Consider the following 18,259-nt stretch of genomic DNA (forward strand, 5'->3'; position numbering starts at 1 on the left):
GACAGTTCTGTCATTATTGCTTCCAACATTGTTAATATTTTTTTCCTCTCTCCCTTTTTCTGAAGCTGTAATCACATATGTTAATTCTCCTCATACCTCTACTCCTGTCTTGTTTCTCCTTTTGTTCTCCTAATTTATTCTCAATAGTTCTCTTCTGACTTAGCTTTTGAGTTACCTATTTTCTACTTACCTAAGGTTGTTTTAAGTTTTTTTTTAAGTTTATTTATTTATTTTAAGGGAGAGAGAGAGACAGCCCACGAGTGAAGGAGGGGCACAGAAAGAGGGAGAGAGAGAATCTCAGGCAGGTTCCACACTCAGCACTGAGCCCAATGCAATGCTTGATCTCACAACCGTGAGATCATGACCTGAGCTGAAATCAAGAGTCAGCTGCTTAGCCGACTGAGCCACCCAGGCGCCCCTACTTATCTGTGCTTAATATACTGTTAAATCCATCCTTTGAGCTCTTAATTTCAATTTCAATTATTACATTTTTCAGTTTTAGAATTTCCTTGTTTTTTGGTTTCTATTCCTTGCTGAAAATCTGTCTTTTTATTATTTCTTTGAAAATAATAAGCATAGTTATTTTTAAATCTTTGTAAAAACTTCAACATTGGGGCCCACTGCATGTATATTTCTATTGTCTAGTATTTCTACTGTTCTTTAATCATCCAGTCTTGTTCCTTTGTAAGGTTGGTTATTTTCCTTTTTATTGTGGCCAGATATTGCACTGCAATGTCGTTTGTAAAAATAATTGGAGGCCTATGTTGTTGTTTGTTACTTTAGTATAGAGAATTATAATATCTGAGGACATTAACAATCTAGGATTACCGAAATTCAATAGCAGGGATTCAGATTTTTCAAAACCAAACTGTAGCCTTTATGAGGGCCTATTTCAGGTTCATCTTTGTTCCTTAATTGTAGCCATTTTGTTTTGTTTCTTTATATATATAATTTATTTTTTGGCAGAGACAGAGACAGAGCACAGGTGAGCAAGGGGCAGAGAAAGAGGGAGACACAGAAACCAAAGCAGGATCCAGGCTCCGAGCTGTCAGCACAGAGCCCAAAGTCGGGCTCAAACCCACGAACCATGAGATCATGACTTGAGCTGAAGTCTAACGCTTAACTGACTGAACCACCTTGGTGCCCCAGATGTAGCCATTTTGGATCTAAGTCCAAAATGAGGCAGATTCACCAAGAGCCTACTTGGCAGCTCTGGGTTCCATTTCCTTTCCTCTTATTTCTGCAAGGTGGTCAAAAGTACTGCTCAACCTCTCAGCCCATCCACTGTTCCAACCCATATCAATAACTACACACAACAGAAATGTAGTGTCAAACCCAAGTTTGCATCTCCAAATCCTTGTCCCACATCCTGGCTTCGTACTTCTTCACTATCTTGTTAGCTCTCTGATGCTTTCAAGCAAAGTTTCAAGACACAAATTGTGTAGTAATCCAATTATCCTCATCAGTAGGTGTGCATTAAATGGCTTGCTTAATCTACTGTCCTCAAAAATCGGATTCTAGAACTGCAATCATCACCCACAGCTTTCAGAGATATCTGCCATTTTGCTTTCTCACCCCCATCCTATGCTCAAATATAACTTTTCTCTCATAGGCTATATCAGAGGGTCTAAGTCTATTGACACTTCCCATCTGAAAAAATATTTAATGATTCCTTGGTAAGCTGTTTGATGTACTCACCAATAATTCTGAGAATAGTCTGGAAAATTAATGCCAGAAATTCCAGACTCCATTTCTGTTCTGCTCTCTTATATGTGTCAAAAAAAAAAAAAAAAAAAAAAAAAAAAGATCCCACATACCATACACACTCATATAAGCATATAAGCTATACATGCACATGGATGTGCAACTCCTTCCAAATGTTCAAAGGGTCACTAGCTCTCTATACTATTAGGTGTTTCTATCACCATTTGAATTAAAGGTTTCTATGAGACAAATGCTAAATTTTAGAGGCAAGTACCAAACTAGCGGAATCCTTCAGAGTTCTTAGACAGACTTAGGACTCTTTAGGGATTTATCTAAAACATTATCCCTAAGGGTACAGTATGCAAGCCTCTTATGGTTGGTTGTGGTTTTGCTTTGTTTTGTTTTGTTTTGTTTTTTGCCTTTTAATGCAAAAATGAAAAACATTTATGGAATATTTGTAAGTAATCCACACATCTGGAATAACTTTAATATCACCAATGAGAGCCCATTTCCAATATTAATCAAGCTAGCCAATAAGCTACCATTTTTATTTTAAAAAATCTAATGTCTGACATTCAATATGCTAATTAATAAAATGCCCATTGTTGTTGGAGTTGCGGGTGAATAACAGAAGCATTTATACCAACTGGCCCTTGTATAGGTTTCTTGATTAAAATTTTGAGAACACTCCTTTTCTCCTCCCCCATCCAGGTGCCCCTCTTAGTGTAGCCTTGATTCAGACATTAATAGGCAATTCCTGGATTTTGTAGTCTTAGTTAAATGTCAGCAGTACTTGGGTTGTACCTTGACCTAAGAAACCTACACATAACATCATCCTATATATGTAGACATATTTTAAGCTTCAGTAAATTGCAAGCATTATGCAGGAAGACTACACTAGATCCCACAACTGAGACTTAATAAAGGGTCAAAGAATCCTATGTTTCTCAGCTGTTAGTTCAACAACTTTCTTCTCTACTTGGAATGTGGGAAAGGTAGTAGATGAGACTACTGCAGTCATGGTTTGAAGTTTTTTCAGTTACATGCTGTATGGTAGAGTAAATCAATGTATATCAAGGAAACCTTACTGAAATTTAAAAATACAATATATTAATGAACGTATTAAAAATTCTGTCTCAACTTTAGGTTTGCTGATTCAGGATGTTAGCTTATTGCTGTACCTCCCAGTTGGGTAATATCGTGGTTTGATGATGAATAGACCTACTTAAAAGAAGAAAATCCCACAATTCAGATCTTAGGGGTCCTAAAGCTATTAGAAAAAAACCCAGAATTGTCAATAATGACTGCATTAGATTCCATATAGCTAGAAGCAAGAGGTGAGACTTTTGAATTCCTATCACCAGTTTCTAAGACTAGTGGTTCTTAAAGCATAGTTTCTGGACTGTGCTAGGAACTTCACTTGGGAACTTACAAGAATGCAAATTTTTCAGCCCATCCTAGACAGACTAAATCAGAAATTTTAGCCCATTTGTTATTTTTGAAGTTTATTTATTTATTTTTTAGTAATCTCTACACCCAGCATGGGGTTTGAACTCACAATCCTGAGATCAAGAGTCGATGCTCTACCAACTGAGACAGCCAGAGGCCCAAAATCAGAAATTTTGGAGATGAGACCCAACAATCTGTGTAATAATAAGTCTTGCAGGGTGTTCTAATGCACACTATTGTTTGAGAAAAATTACCTATAGTATGAGGTATATACTATAGACATCTCCCCCCCACACACACTTTTTTTTCCAGTTTGGACATGATCAGACATTTGGCCTTCAATATAGTAGATACTCAGGTGCCCTCCTATATGATTGACTTTTAGCAAATATGAACTCAAGAAGATTGTGCTCCAATATTGTTTCCAGGCTGGTAGATTCTCAGCTGGAGATGTTTTGTATCGAAGGACAAGTGGTTGAGCACTTAAGGAGGTATACTTAACTGAATTCCAAGTGAGTTAGAGAAGGCATCCCAGAGAGCTGGGCATTCAGGTTGTTGTAAAGGGCAAATAGGAGTTAGTAAATAGAAATTGGGAGAAAGTTGTGTTAGACAAAAAGAATTTCAAGGACGAAGCATCCATTATGGTTTTATGCTTTCCTTTTGTTTTGAAGCTTAAAAAACTCAATAACTATATTCATTCAATTTTTACCCATGTATAGCATTTACAAACTCATCAATATTTAATTGATATTTTAAATGAATAATAACAGAACCATTGGCATATATTAACAATGGGATTTATATTGCTTTTCAAAACCTGAAAGACTGAAAGTTTGCATCTGAAAAGTATTTAACAGTGGTTGCTTATTTATTCTTACATCCTATAAGTTCAGGTTGTTTTTTGGTTTTTGGTTTTTTGTTTTTTTTTAGAAATTAGCTCATGCCTCCAAAACATGTCATTTATTTATGTTTTAATAGAAACTACTAAACTAATAAGTAATAAATGTTTTAAATTTTGTAGAAAAATAGATGGGGGTTGCTCCTAGGCAAGGTGGTCCCTTTCCCCACCTCCCACACATAGTTTCTCCTCTGGATCAAATATGTGATAAAGAGAATGTGTTTAGAATCTGAAAAAAATAAAAATAATAAATAAATAAATAAATAAATAAATAAAATTTGTAGACAAATGGAATATTTGGATGATGTTACAAAATAAAAATTAACGTAATTTTGATATTTTTCCTCACCCCAGTGTATAATCCCATAGGAACCCCATGACGGAGCCTGGCTGGCTAGAGAATAATCTTGGGAATTCTGCTAGCTGCCAACTCAGAAAGTGGTCCCACTGGTTACCCAGTACCATGCCCAGGAACACTGCCTGGCCATGCTCATAAAGGATGAGCATTAATAGTGCACTGGATCATGATTGTACCCTTCAGAAACACCACTCAGAGCACATTTTTAATATGTCTGTTACGAACAAAGAGAAAGAAGTAAACAGTATGTGTTCATTATGGGACTAGAACTATATAATGAGGAAACTGAAAACAAAGATATAAAATAATTGTTGAAAATGGTGTTAGACCAATAGTAAAACTATATTATAATAAATGATTATGTGTAGATATATTGCATATACATTAATTTAAACTTGCCTACTCAATATAAATTGTATTCTGTCTTTTGAATATATTTGGTTTTATGTCTTAATCAGTGAGTAATGGGAAATGTGTTATAACAGAGGCTTCTGCCCTATAGGATCAAGGCAACTTAATTTATTTCATTGGATTTCAACTACTTTTTGTGTATTTCAGAATATAGAATGCTATGCCTAACATAGGACTTGAACTCATGACCCCAAGATCAAGGGGTCTCGCCAGACATCCCTTTTTAGAATGTTGACATATTAATGTTCTCTACTAACTCTAACATTCTCCTAAGGTCATGTCCATTAACTTATGCTATAGTCAAGGGCCTCATGGGCATGGCAGTTGTCTATAAGGGAAAATGATGAGGGGATAGTGGATGGAATTATCATCTTTGTATGCGGAAGGCTGCCTTACTGATTATACTAAAGCTGTTTTAAAGGCGATGCCTTTTCAGGGTGATTGACAAAATATCTAGTAACCATTGAAGGTGCCAGGCCTTGGCCCATTTAGGCAGAGAAAAGTAAGTGCAAAGTGGAGAGGCTTCTGATTTCTGGCCCCAGTGTGAAGAAGACAAGTTTTGAGATCCGTTTTTATGTGGCAGCAGGCTTTCAATAGGGAACGCTTAGATGTGTCTGCTCACAGGATGAGGTCTACAGAAATGTTAGCAGAGGACTGTTATGAGAGGGGAAAGCAAATGGTCAGACATAACAGGTGGGTAAGACTTGCAAAGGGGCAGCTTAACACAGCAAGGCTTAGTGAATATTGCTGCCCACCACAGTCACTGCTGTACACAGGCAGATGAAAAAAACCACCACACATAGAGGTCCCAGGTTTCATCACATTCACATTTGCTAATGTGGTAACCAAAGTTCTACGGTAGATACCCCAGGAAGAGATGTTTTTCTTTTGTTTTTAATCCCTATTGGTCAGTATTTAGGAAAAGGAAGGTGAAGAAACTTCAGACACAACATTGTTTTGTTCTTGGATGAATTAAGGTCTAAGAGTTGAGTGAGAATAAAAAAAACAGAAGGAAAAAGAAGAGGTATTTATATCATCAAACATGAGACACTATTGTAAAATCACAGATCCTATAAATACTCTAAGTGAGAATATGTCAGCCATCTTCTCACACTGAACTTCCAACGAGGGGGATCCCATTTGTCTCTTACAAAAGGATACCAATATTATAGATGTGCCTTCTTCTAAAGTAACACCCCCCTGATAATTTAATTGAATTCATTAGTTGCCATTTCTATACTACAAAACAAATAAAGTAGTGCTATATTAATAAAAATCAAGTCAACAAAAATTAAATGTGGGCACTAGCATAAAAGAGGCTATTTTGGAAAACTGCATTAGTCATTCAACAAATGTTTATTGATTGCCTACATTGTATATGGTCTGGCCAGGGGTGCCTTAATAGCACCTGTGATCAATTTTTTTAGAATAAATTGAGGTTTTAAAAAGTATGCTCTTGAGGGGCGCCTGGGTGGCGCAGTCGGTTAAGCGTCCGACTTCAGCCAGGTCACGATCTCGCGGTCCGTGAGTTCGAGCCCCGCGTCAGGCTCTGGGCTGATGGCTCGGAGCCTGGAGCCTGTTTCCGATTCTGTGTCTCCCTCTCTCTCTCTGCCCCTCCCCCGTTCATGCTCTGTCTCTCTCTGTCCCAAAAATAAATAAAAAATGTTGAAAAAAAAAAAAAAGTATGCTCTTGGGACACAGGGTGGCTCAGTCAGTTAAGTGTCAGACTTTGGCTCAGGTCATGATCTCACAGTTTGTGAGTTCGAGCCCCGTGTCAGGCTCTGTGCTGACAGTTCAGAGCCTGGAGCCTGCCTCAGATTCTGTGTGTGTGTGTGTGTGTGTGTGTGTGTGTGTGTGTGTGTGTCTTCCCCTCCCCACTCTCACTCTGTCTCTGCTCTCAAAAATAAATAAACATTTTTTAAAAATTTTTAATAAATAAAAAGTATGCTCTGGGGCCTCATCCTTACAAATGTTGATTCTCTAGGTAAAGGTTGATATCTAGGTATCTGTATTGTTTTTTAAGAACTCAAGTGGATTTAGACGCACAGCCAGATTTGAGAAATTCTATTCCAGAAAGTCAAAAGTGGAATCAGACTAGGGCACTTCCCTTGTAGTTTACAGTCTTTCTCAATAGTCTGTCTATGTTGATAAGTGCCAATGGCCCCATAAAGACTTCCATAACTTCATAATTGGTTTTTCACCCTTATTGCTAAGGAACTTTATGGGTCTTGATATAATACTCATTATATGGATTATATGATAATAGAACAATAATAATTTGACAGGGATATCATCAGATGCTGATTAGCATTAATACCAGGTGCCTAATCACCCAGGTTCTTTGTGCATAATTGCATAATGTGGTCAGTTATCAATTATCTTCAAATGGATTAATCATGGTGAAAACTTTATGTGTCTCCATATGTTGGTGGACTGTTCCCTGGTTCAGTTTGTTTATATTCTAGAAATGAAAACATCGTTTAACTAAATAAAACATTATCAGCCTAAAAGTTACATAATTTCAAAGTAAATCATGTTATTTTGAGATTTTCTAAGTTTTGTACTATTGATACACTTTTTCCCTTTTCTCATATATATCAACAAAGTTTTATCTATGTAATCATCAAATCTATAGAGTCATGGATGTAACATGAATATTTTAATTATTTTAAGTGCTATGAATGGCTTAGAGGAAATTTTTATACATACGCAAGTTTCCTTTCTGCTTCTAATAAAATAAGAGATTTAAAGTAATTTTACATTTGTGTTGAATATTCCTGCAATAGAATAATCCCCATCTCTGGCCCTAGAAAAATGCTCATAAAAATACTTTTCTTCTTACCTAGCTGCTTGTCATATGGCAGTGTAGGAAAGACAAATAATACTATTATGCCTATGTACTAAAGCTCACATTCTTTTTTAGTTATATTAGTACAATTATTATTAATGTGCATTTAGTACATTTATTTGTAACTAAAAATATTCTATATCACTGAACATAACCTTGTAAAGATTTTAAAATTTTTATTGGGCAATTACTATGTATAACACTCTAGACTAAGAGGATTAAATTGGTTGTAGAGAACAAATTGGAGAGATTCAACTAATACCATATAAACTTTATTCTCAATGAGTTTATAATACAGTGATAAATACAGACATGAACATAAAGAAATATATGGCAGCGAATGGAAAAAGAAGAGAAGAAGTAGAAGATGCAGCCTGAATGTAAAACTGGACAATCTTGCTAAATCAGCTGCTATATTCCCTCCTAGTGTCATTCACAAATGTAAACAGTCTTGCTTTTTGTTGAGCAAATGAGATAAAAAGGGTGTTTTTTTTTTTTATTTTTGTAATCTTTATTCATTTTTGAGAGAGAGACAGAGTATGAGTTGGGGAGGAACAGAGAGAAAGGGAGACACAGAATCCGAAGCAGTCTCCAGGTTCTGAGCTGTCAGCACAAAGCCTGATGTGGGGCTCGAACTCACGAATGGTGAGATCATGACCTGAGCCGAAGCCGGACGCTTAACTGACAGCCACCCAGGTGCCCCAAAACAGTCTGTTTTAAAGTCCAATATCAGGTATCAGAGTTAGGCTAGATGGGAGACACATCTTTGGGGCTTTGGTCTAAAGACATAAGAGGGACCCAGATAGAGCAATGCCTATAAATCTCTGTCTCTCTCTGTTTCTCTCTCTCTCTTTCCCTCATGCACACACACACACACACGCCCATATAATCTGTTGATAAAAGAAAATAGGCATAAATGAAGACTATAATTCTATGCTACCTCAATATCTCTTTTAATGAGCTTGGAAGCATCAGTTTAGATGTCCTAGTCCTGTATCTACCTGGCTTTTGTCTGTTTAGCTTTACTTTCTTCTCTGAAGCTAATAGAAACTTCTTTTTATCCTTTCAATGTAATTTCATTCCACAAGCAAATGATAGTTGTGATAACAGGAATTCTTTTTGCTTTAAATGTTGCCCTGTTTTGGTGGAATTGTGTTGCAAACTAAATAAGATGTTTATAAAGAACAATATACACATGACATAATAAGTTATAGCACATGATTGCAGTACCTAAACACACATATCCCCACATCTGACTTCAGCCGAGATATATAAACAGCTCTCCTTTCTTTTTAATTTTAAAGTTATATTCACTGTAATTTCTAGCTCTTAGCAGTATTGCTGCTTATTTCTAAAAGCCTCTTAAAATAAGGAATAATATCACTTATGGTGTAGGCAATGTTATTATTTTAAGCAGAGATCCAATGTCAAAATAAATCCAAATGGGTAAATCCCATCTTAATAGTGAACATATGTTTCTTGTTCCCTGGTTGCTAAACCCATATGTTAATTACTACATTTGTCACTACATTGCTCTTTTCCTATTTGGAGCTGGCTGGGATGACTTTGCAGGCAGGATAAATGTCACATGTGTACCATCAGTAAAACCAAGATTATTTTTCAGAGTCTAGTGAAGTGCTGATGACATTTTAGAATGAGAATTATGAAAGATTCTTTAGAAGTTCACCGTTCTTCATAGTGTCGTTCTTCTATGTAACTCCAATATGAACATAATGGGTTGAACTACATTAAAGACTGGACATTCTGACAAGCTACCTTATGAAAAAGGCAATAAAATACAATTACTGTTCAACTTTGATTTAAAACTCTTATGGGAATTCATTTTTAAATTCACATTTTTACAGTCTTTCACAGTGTTTGAGAGAGATAGATTTAGCTTATTGTTTTAACTCACTGAAACTAAATCTTGCAGCCAATTCTAGATGTTGGCTTGCCAATTAATAAATGGGAATTCTTAATGTGTTATTTTAGAGAAAGAAAAAATTGATCTCAGTGTTATATTACATTACTTCTGATCTTTGCAAATACTTTAACTCTCTGTAGTCTTTGTTCATGTAAGAAAAACACAAGTTTTGAGCAACTTTGAATTGATTAGCTTTCTCATAAATCAATCATTTTAAATTGCAAATGGCTTAATAATATAATTGGTAAACAACATATTAATAAGAGCTCTGAACTTGACAAAAATAAGCTGATGCAGATATTAATTTTAAATTGTTCAATTGGCTTTCAAATTTGCTTTTTGTTGACTGCATTTCTAACTTTCAAGTGCATTATTAGACATTAAAAAACCCATATTAGTGAAACATCTACTCTAGCAAAGAAAATATGTATATAATCTTATAAAGCGTTTAATAAAACCTAATGCATTGACCTGAAACATTGATATATCAAAGACCAGTAACTTTAGAGTCCCTAAAAAAAGCCCAAACTCTTATTGATTTATTCACCAAATATATAATGTTCCACATAGGAGGGATAGACCAAATATTTAACAAGTGTTAGGGCACAGACACTGACCAGGAAAAGTGCCAGCCACTAACCCACCATTAGGGCCATACAAGTCTGTTTGGCTGAATATTTGCTGTGATGGAGAAAACTATAGGCGGAGCAGTGGAGAGTGGGAGCAAACAGGAGTTTAGATCAAAATACACTAGGTTTGAGTTCCATACAAAATTTCTAATCGGAGATGTCAAGAGGAAAATTGACTGTCTTGAGGTGAGGGAAAAAGAAAGGCTGGAAATTCAAATATTGAAGTTGTCAGCAAATAATTGGTTTTCTAGGCCATAGGACTAGATGAGATTACTTAGGGTGAAATGTAAACACAGAAGAGATCTGAGGACTAGACCTTGCAGCATACCAAGTTTAAAGTTTGAGAAGATGGGAGAGAATCAACAAGAGAGGTTGAGAAAAAAGTGACCTCTTAGAGACCAGAAGCATTTTATGCCTGGAATCAAATAGAAAATTAAATTCAAAGAAAGCAAAATCAGCTGTTTCAAATACTACTGCTAGGTCAAAAATTGAGAATTGACCACTGGATTTAGAAAAAATGAGTATCATTGGTGAATTTAACAACAGTTTGATGGGAGTGTTAGAAACAAAACTCTGACTAGAACAGGATCAAAAGAGGGGTGCCTGAGTGGCTCAGTTGGTTAAATTTCTGACTCTTGATATCGGCTCAAGTCATGATTTCATGGTTTGTGAGTTTGAGCTCCACATAGGGCTCTGCGCTGTCAGCCCAGATTTCTCTTTTGGGATCTCTGTATTTCTCTACCCCTCCCCAACTCGTGTGCACACGCTCTCTCTCTCTCTCTCAAAAATAAATAAATTAAAAAAAAAAAAAGAATAGGTTCAAAGGAGAATATGAAGAGAGGCATCTAGGATAAAAATAGGAAATTATCCTTGCAGGAGCTTTTATCTAAGGATGAACAGGAATAAGATAATGTGCAGGAAAATGTAGGTCAAGAAATTTTGTTTACTGAAATGTTATAGTATATATGTATGCTGGTAGGAAGATCTATTGAAGAAGTAAAAACTGATGATGAGAAAAATGAGAACTTAGCCAGAGGCCAAAGTGTTAACCTTGAGTAAAGAGCATGATATCTTCTGACAAATCAGTGTGAGATTAAAGTACAGACAGTCCACCCATGTAATGGAGGAAAGGGTAGAAGTGAAGTAAGATGATAGATGTGTTGGTGGTAGCTTATAGAAATTCTTTTCAAGATAATGGAAGCCCTTTCTTCACTGATCGAGACAAGATCAAGGGAACAGGAGTGAGTGCCTGAGTAGGATGCAGAACAACATCAATAGGTGAGAGGAGTTAAAAAGCAAAGAAACTACCACAGGAAAGGATAATTTGTGTGAATATTAAGATAAGCATGAAATGGGGCGCCTGAGTGGCTCAGTTGGTTGAATGTCCGACTCTTGATTTTGGCTCAGGTCATGGGATAGAGCCCTATGTTGGGCTCCATGCTCAGCATGGAGCCTGCTTAAGATACTCTCGCTATGCCCCTCTCCCCTGCTCATATACTCTCTCTAAAAAAAAAAAAAAAAGTAAAGTAAAACACAAAATTATTTCAAAAATAAATAAAATAAAATAAAACAGTGTGAATTACGACAAGAACTATTGAAGAAAATGACAATGTTCCAGGGTGGAAAATGTTCAAGAAATGAAGGTCAGTGACCTAGAGGTCAGTAGACAAGTGCAACAGCAAGGGAGGTGGGGAGGGCAGTAGAGTCAGCAGACATGATCTTCAAAGCAGGGTATTTTTATAAAAGAAGAAAGAATGGAGGTTAGAAGAGCAAGGAGATGCGAGGAGGCTACCTACCCCACCACCAGGACCAGAGAGATAAAGGGAATGGGAGAGAATGCAAATGCCATTTTAGAGAATTAATGGGAAAGCACAATGGAAAATTAGAAAATACAATATGCTTAGAAAATACAGTATGTTGCTGATGATATTCTCCAAAACTGGCTGCTGCCTTTTCTTTCTCCACAATGCTACACTGTCACCTTTCTAAAAATATCTGATTGTGATGCTTTTCTGCTTAACATTCATCAACAGGTCACAGTAGTTTCAGGTTTCTATAGAACTAGTGTGCTCTAGGACTCTGTAGCCACATCTCCCACCTGTCTCCCATATGCATTCTTCACATCTATAGGCCATTGGCAATGATAACACAGGTAACACAGGGCTTTGTTGGTTGGTTGCATTTTGTTTTTTGTTTTGTTTTGTTTTTGGTACTAATTTCAATCACTGAATCACTTATGCTATCTAATATTCAGGTTTCTCACTTCTACAATAGAGTAATTAATTTCAGAGTTTTTTGTTTTGTTTTTGTTTTAACCTGGGAGACCATTACCTTTTGAAGAACTAAGCAGAAAAGAAACACTCTTCATAATGTGAGAACCTCCTGGGTATTGCAGCACATTTAGGATAAGTGGCCTTGCCCATTAATTGCCAGTTGTATCCTCTGAGACAACCAAAAGTGCGCCCCACGTTTTCTAGACACCTCATATTGTAGGGTAGCAAGTAAAATGCAGGCCACCCAGTTAAATTTGAATTTGAGATAAACATATCTCTTTTTAGAATAAGTATGTTGCAAATATTGCATGGACATCCTCTGGTTTTGTTTGCTATATCTGCCAGCCCTACTTATGGGGAACACTGCTAAGTAGGATTATACTTAGAATCCATGTAAAAATGGTACCTGTAATGTTGCTCAGTATACAACCTATACAACTAAATGTAGCTACACTGCTTGGGGATCAATACAAACCCAACTGAGAACATTGATCTAAGTCATCAGTAAGAACAACTTTAGTACTGACATTTCTATAACTCATACTCTATAGTGGTGCAGTGTGCTAAAAAGCAGTGGGAGGCATGCACGTGAGTAAAGCCAAGTCTGAGAAAATTTCAAAATTAATTATTTTAAGATCCAACAACATTACTTTTCCTCCCCTCTTCATCTCTTTTATTGATTTCTCCCTCCATTGACACTGAGTCATGTTTCTCCTCAAGAATGAAAACAATCTCGTTACAATAAGGAATTAGTATTTAGTATGTCACCCACACCCAGAATTACAAATGAGGATTTCAAGGATATGACAGTGTAAACACAAGGGAATAATTGGCTAGTGGTGACATTTCAGACACTAATTGGGAAGATATTCTGCCTACTATTGAAGTTTAATAACCATTGGGTGGTGAGGCCAAAATGTCGCCAGAGAAGAATAATTGACTAGTTGTCAAAAGGCCCAAGAAGGTCAAATTTTCTTCAACAAATTCTACACAGTCTGAAGTTTGACTTTAAGCTTACAAAACAAAACAAAACAAAACAAAACAAAACAAAACAAAAAAAAACTTGATTTGGTCATCATCCTGAATATAGATACATTTCCTGGGGATAGATTCTTATTAAGCAAGTTCACAAGAGATTAATACATAGAGATCAAAATTTGGTAATTAACTAATTTACACTGATGCATAAAACTGCTACATAGATAACAATATATGCATTGGAAAACCAATGTATTCTTTATGTAAAAACAGATCTCAGTTCTGGTTAATAAATATTGATTAAGCAAAAATACTCTATTAGATATGAGTGAATAAATGACAATCCCTCCTCTTGATATCCTATCGACGAGGCTAAAAGAGTAGAAAAGAAAGCACATGAAAAACCTTGGGCAAATGGGTGGATAAGTGTGGAAAGGATGGATAACGACAAAGTGTGTAGGAAGACAAAGAGGTGAGAGAGCTGACACACTTGAGGAAAGAAATATAATTCAGTGTAGTTAAGCATGAAGTCCTAGAAGAGAAATGGTGAGAGATAAAGAGGGGAAATGAGCAATATCCCAAGCAAAAAAGGTCTTACAAGCCTTGTGAAGCAGTTAGCCTGTTTCATAAAAGCAATAAGGAGCCATTGCTGGGTTTTAAGCAGTTAACTGTTAGATATTTATTTTGAAAGATCAGTTTGACTATGAAGTGGAAAACAGATTGGATTAAAGAAATTGTGGTTTATATACACAATGGAATACTACGTGGCAATGAGAAAGAATGAAATATGGCCTTTTGTAGCAACGTGGATGGAACTGGAGAGTGTGATGCTAAGTGAAATAAGCCATACAGAGAAAGACAGATACCATATGGTTTCACTCTTATGTGGATCCTGAGAAACGTAACAGAAACCCATGGGGGAGGGGAAGGAAAAAAAAAAAAAAAAAGAGGTTAGAGTGGGAGAGAGCCAAAGCATAAGAGACTGTTAAAAACTGAGAACAAACTGAGGGTTGATGGGGGGTGGGAGGGTGGGGTGGGTGGGTGATGGGTATTGAGGAGGGCACCTTTTGGGATGAGCACTGGGTGTTGTATGGAAACCAATTTGACAATAAATTTCATATATTGGAAAAAAATAAAAAATAAATAAATAAAAATAAATAAATAAATAAATAAATTTCAGTTTTAAGGAAAAAAAAAAAAAAAAGAGTAGCAAGGTAAGAGTTGGGAATCCCTGCTGTAATTTAGGTGAAAAGTGAGGATGTTGGAACTCAGAAGCATACCTGGAAAGAAGAAATGGGTAGTTGAGATATTTAGGAATTCAATAGGGGACTTAGCAATAAATATTATGTGTGGAGTAAGGAACAATGGAGAGTCTAAAAAATACACTCTATTTTGAGCCTGGACATAGGAAGAAGTAGCAAATTGAAGGCAAAGAAAATGCAGTTATTGGTGTACTTTTTGGTTGTAATTGTCTTTAGAAAAGTCAAGGAAGCCAACAAATAGGTGTTTTGATATAGAGGGCTGAGGCTCAGGAGACAGATCTGGGATAAAGGTTTAGATTGGTGCATCATTGTAGAAGCTGCCAAAAGGGATACCATCACCCAGAAAGAATGTGTCAGGAGTGAGAGAGATGGCCTGGAAGTGAAGAACACTAGAACTTAAATTATAACCAAAAGGAAAAGGAGCCTGAAAAAAAAAAGTCCAAAAAGAGATGACGGGACAAATGGAAGCAAAACTGAGACAACCTAGTATCATAAAAACAAATGATAGAGAGTTTTTCACTAGAAATAGAGTAGCTATATAATAGCCAAGAAAATCCCCATCAGATTTGGTGGGGTGGGGTGGGCGGGAGACATGAAAAAAGAAAAAGTTATTAGAGATGATGTTATAAGCATTTTTGGAGAATGATTAGTGGGGGGAATCCTGAGTGCTGTAGACCATAGAGTAGAAATTGAAGAAGTGAAACCAGTATGAATGTTGGTAGCTCTTCCCATAGGTTTGTGTCAAGGAAGGGAGGGGGCAGAAATAACGGGATTCGAAAGGGGCATTAGTGACAGTACGTGTGAGTATACTTTGTGTGGTTTGACTCTTCTGTTTGCTAGTTGTTAAAATGGAGAGACTACTTTATGCTGATGAGAAAGAAAGGAAGAAAGTAAAGTTACTAACATATAGATTGAGATATTCCACAAGGTTCCTAAGGAGGAAGAAATAGAATCTAGGACATAGATGAAGGGATCAGCATTGGGTGCTGTCTTGCTTACCTAGGGCTGCTATTACAAAGTACCACAAGCTGGATGATTTAAAGAACAGAAATATGTTGTCTCTTGTTTTTGGAATATGAAAGTCTAAAGTCAAGGTGTCAACAAGGTTGTTTCCTTCTGATGGCTGTGAGGGAAGAATCTATTCCAGGCCTCTCTTCTTGACTTATAAAAGGCTATCTTCTGCCTATGTCTCCTCACATTGTCTTTCCTACATAAATACCTGTGTCTAAACTTCCCTTTTTTATAAGAACACCAGTCATATTAAATTAGGGGTCTATCCTCTACTAGTGAATGGGAGCAATAAATAAGTAACATATGAAGAAATATTATATTTTCTTTTTTTTTTTTTTTCAGAGTGATTGCGTGCTTAGTTTTTTCCTCTCTGAGCCTGTGCAACAAACAATTGAAGAACCATCATTTGTGGACCTAGGCAAGTAATTTTATCATTATTACTATGTACAATTTTTGAGTTTCAATATAATTGTGCATAAAAATCACAACTACGTATTTTTTTCAACTTTCAAATTAAAATCTTTTTAAAGAATAAGCTTTAAGGGTCTTTTCCATTTCCAAAGCTTTTTAACCCCTTAAAATATGTTCAAGTTAAATTAAACCGAGTTGTGTTTGTCCATTTATGATAACTACATGATGTCACGCCATTAACTCATTTCAGTTAATTGTGCTTCGAGGTGGAATTGCATGTCAGAGACAGAGTTCTTGTTTTCCCCTGCAGGTAAGTTTTCCAGGTTACTCAACATCTTAGGAAGCAACAGAAGTAAATATTAGGCAATAACAATGATTATGAATTATCTAGCCATTTCACTCTTATCCTTTAAAGCTCAGTCATTACCTCACAAAGTCTTCTTTTATTACCTGGATCCCAAACTATCCCAGCACAATTATCTACCCTATTTTCCGCCAAATGTGTGTTAATCCTAATGAACTTTTCTAGCATTTCTCCCAGACTGGCAGGAACTCTCTTTGAATGTCCCATTAATTTTAAGTGTCCATAGTATAATTCCATTGCCAGTAGCTATCAAATACTGATACTGGTTTTTATCTCACAAAGATTTGCAAGCCCATAATTTGCTAGGCCTCACCCTCCTTTCCTTCACAGCTCTCTGTTTTTATTTTATCCGTATCCTCCTTGTGATTCTTTGCCTTTAAGATTAGACCCATCGGCTTCTCACCTCTGCTCGTATCTAACATTGTAGTTACTTACACTTAAGTGCAGAGGTCTATACAACCAGATCAAGCTGAGTAGTGTAATTGCTTATTAAGTTGTATATTTATGTGTGTGTCAGCCTACTTCTTCTGTTAGACTGAAGCAACTTTAAACTGAGGCCTCACTTCCCCACTATGCATTGCTCTGTTCTCACAATCTCCAAATTTGACATCACTCTCTGACACTTTGCTTATATAGACAAACCATAAACATTATTAAGTAAATATAGTTAATAGAACAAACCATAAATATTTTTAAGTAAATATAAGGTAACTTCTTATAATTAATCACATGTATCTAAAGAATGACGTCCCCCCCAAAAAATATTTCCTTTTTTTCTTGTCATGATACACAAATATCTAACAATTATCTTGTTTTCAAAAATATTGTTAGCTGGGGATAACTTTTACCATTAGTATTTATAAACTTGAACTAACGAGATTTAAAAAAAAGCATAAGGTTGCTGATTTCTATAGTTGTCAGACTTTTTAAAGAGTAATAGCTTGATCTCTATTCTGTCATAAAAGTCCTTAAGGGAAATTGTTTCTCTATGTATCAAAAAATTAAACTGTGGATCACTATCAAATTTGTAGTTTTGCTGAGGTATTATTTCTCTATAGGATGTTTGAAATACATAAGCACACGAAAAATTAGGATTATTGTAAAAAATAAAATGGTGGTTTGATTTTTTTCTCATTGCTAATTTCTTACTACATCATACAATACTCAAGACTTGTTTTGGCAGAGTGGTGATAGACAAAAGATTTGAGTCTCAATATTTGACTGCATATGAAATACAGCCTATTGTTTCAAAACAACAAAACACAAGGGTGGCTAAGTGGCCCAGTTGGTTAAGCATCTGACTTGGGCTCAGGTCATGATCTCACAGCTCATGGGTTCAAGCCCTGCATCAGGCTCTGTGCTAACAGCTCAGAGCCTGGAGCCTACTTTGGATTCTGTGTCTCTCTCTCTCCTGTCCCCCACTCATGCTCTGTCTCCCTCTCTCAAAAATAAATAAACATTAAAATTTTTTTTTCAATAAAAATAAAAAAGGAATTTGTCTTTTTTTTTTAACGTTTATTTATTTTTGAGACAGAAAGAGACAGAGCATGAACTGGGGAGGGCCAGAGAGAGAGGGAGACACAGAATCTGAAGTAGGCTCCAGGCTCTGAGCTATCAGCACAGAGCCCGATGTGGGGCTGGAACTCACAGAGCGTGAGATCATGACCTGAGCTGAAGTCGGACGCTTAACCGACTGAGCCACCCAGGCGCCCCAGAATTTGTCTTTTTGTAAAATGTTT

The 18,259-nt window shown here is 36.3% G+C and overlaps 1 protein-coding gene across 1 annotated transcript in view; it reads left to right on the plus strand.

The window, feature by feature from the left end:
* The window catches only part of PIK3C2G (phosphatidylinositol-4-phosphate 3-kinase catalytic subunit type 2 gamma), a 348,760-nt gene that overhangs the window by 290,488 nt on the left and 40,013 nt on the right, over positions 1-18,259 (plus strand). The window contains exon 30 of the mRNA XM_049625158.1: positions 16,088-16,163. Within this exon, the coding sequence (XP_049481115.1) occupies positions 16,088-16,163 (76 nt within the window). The remainder of the gene's footprint in view (positions 1-16,087; positions 16,164-18,259) is intronic.

Source organism: Panthera uncia, chromosome B4 (assembly GCF_023721935.1).
Source record: "Panthera uncia isolate 11264 chromosome B4, Puncia_PCG_1.0, whole genome shotgun sequence".
Taxonomy (NCBI): Eukaryota; Metazoa; Chordata; class Mammalia; order Carnivora; family Felidae; genus Panthera; species Panthera uncia.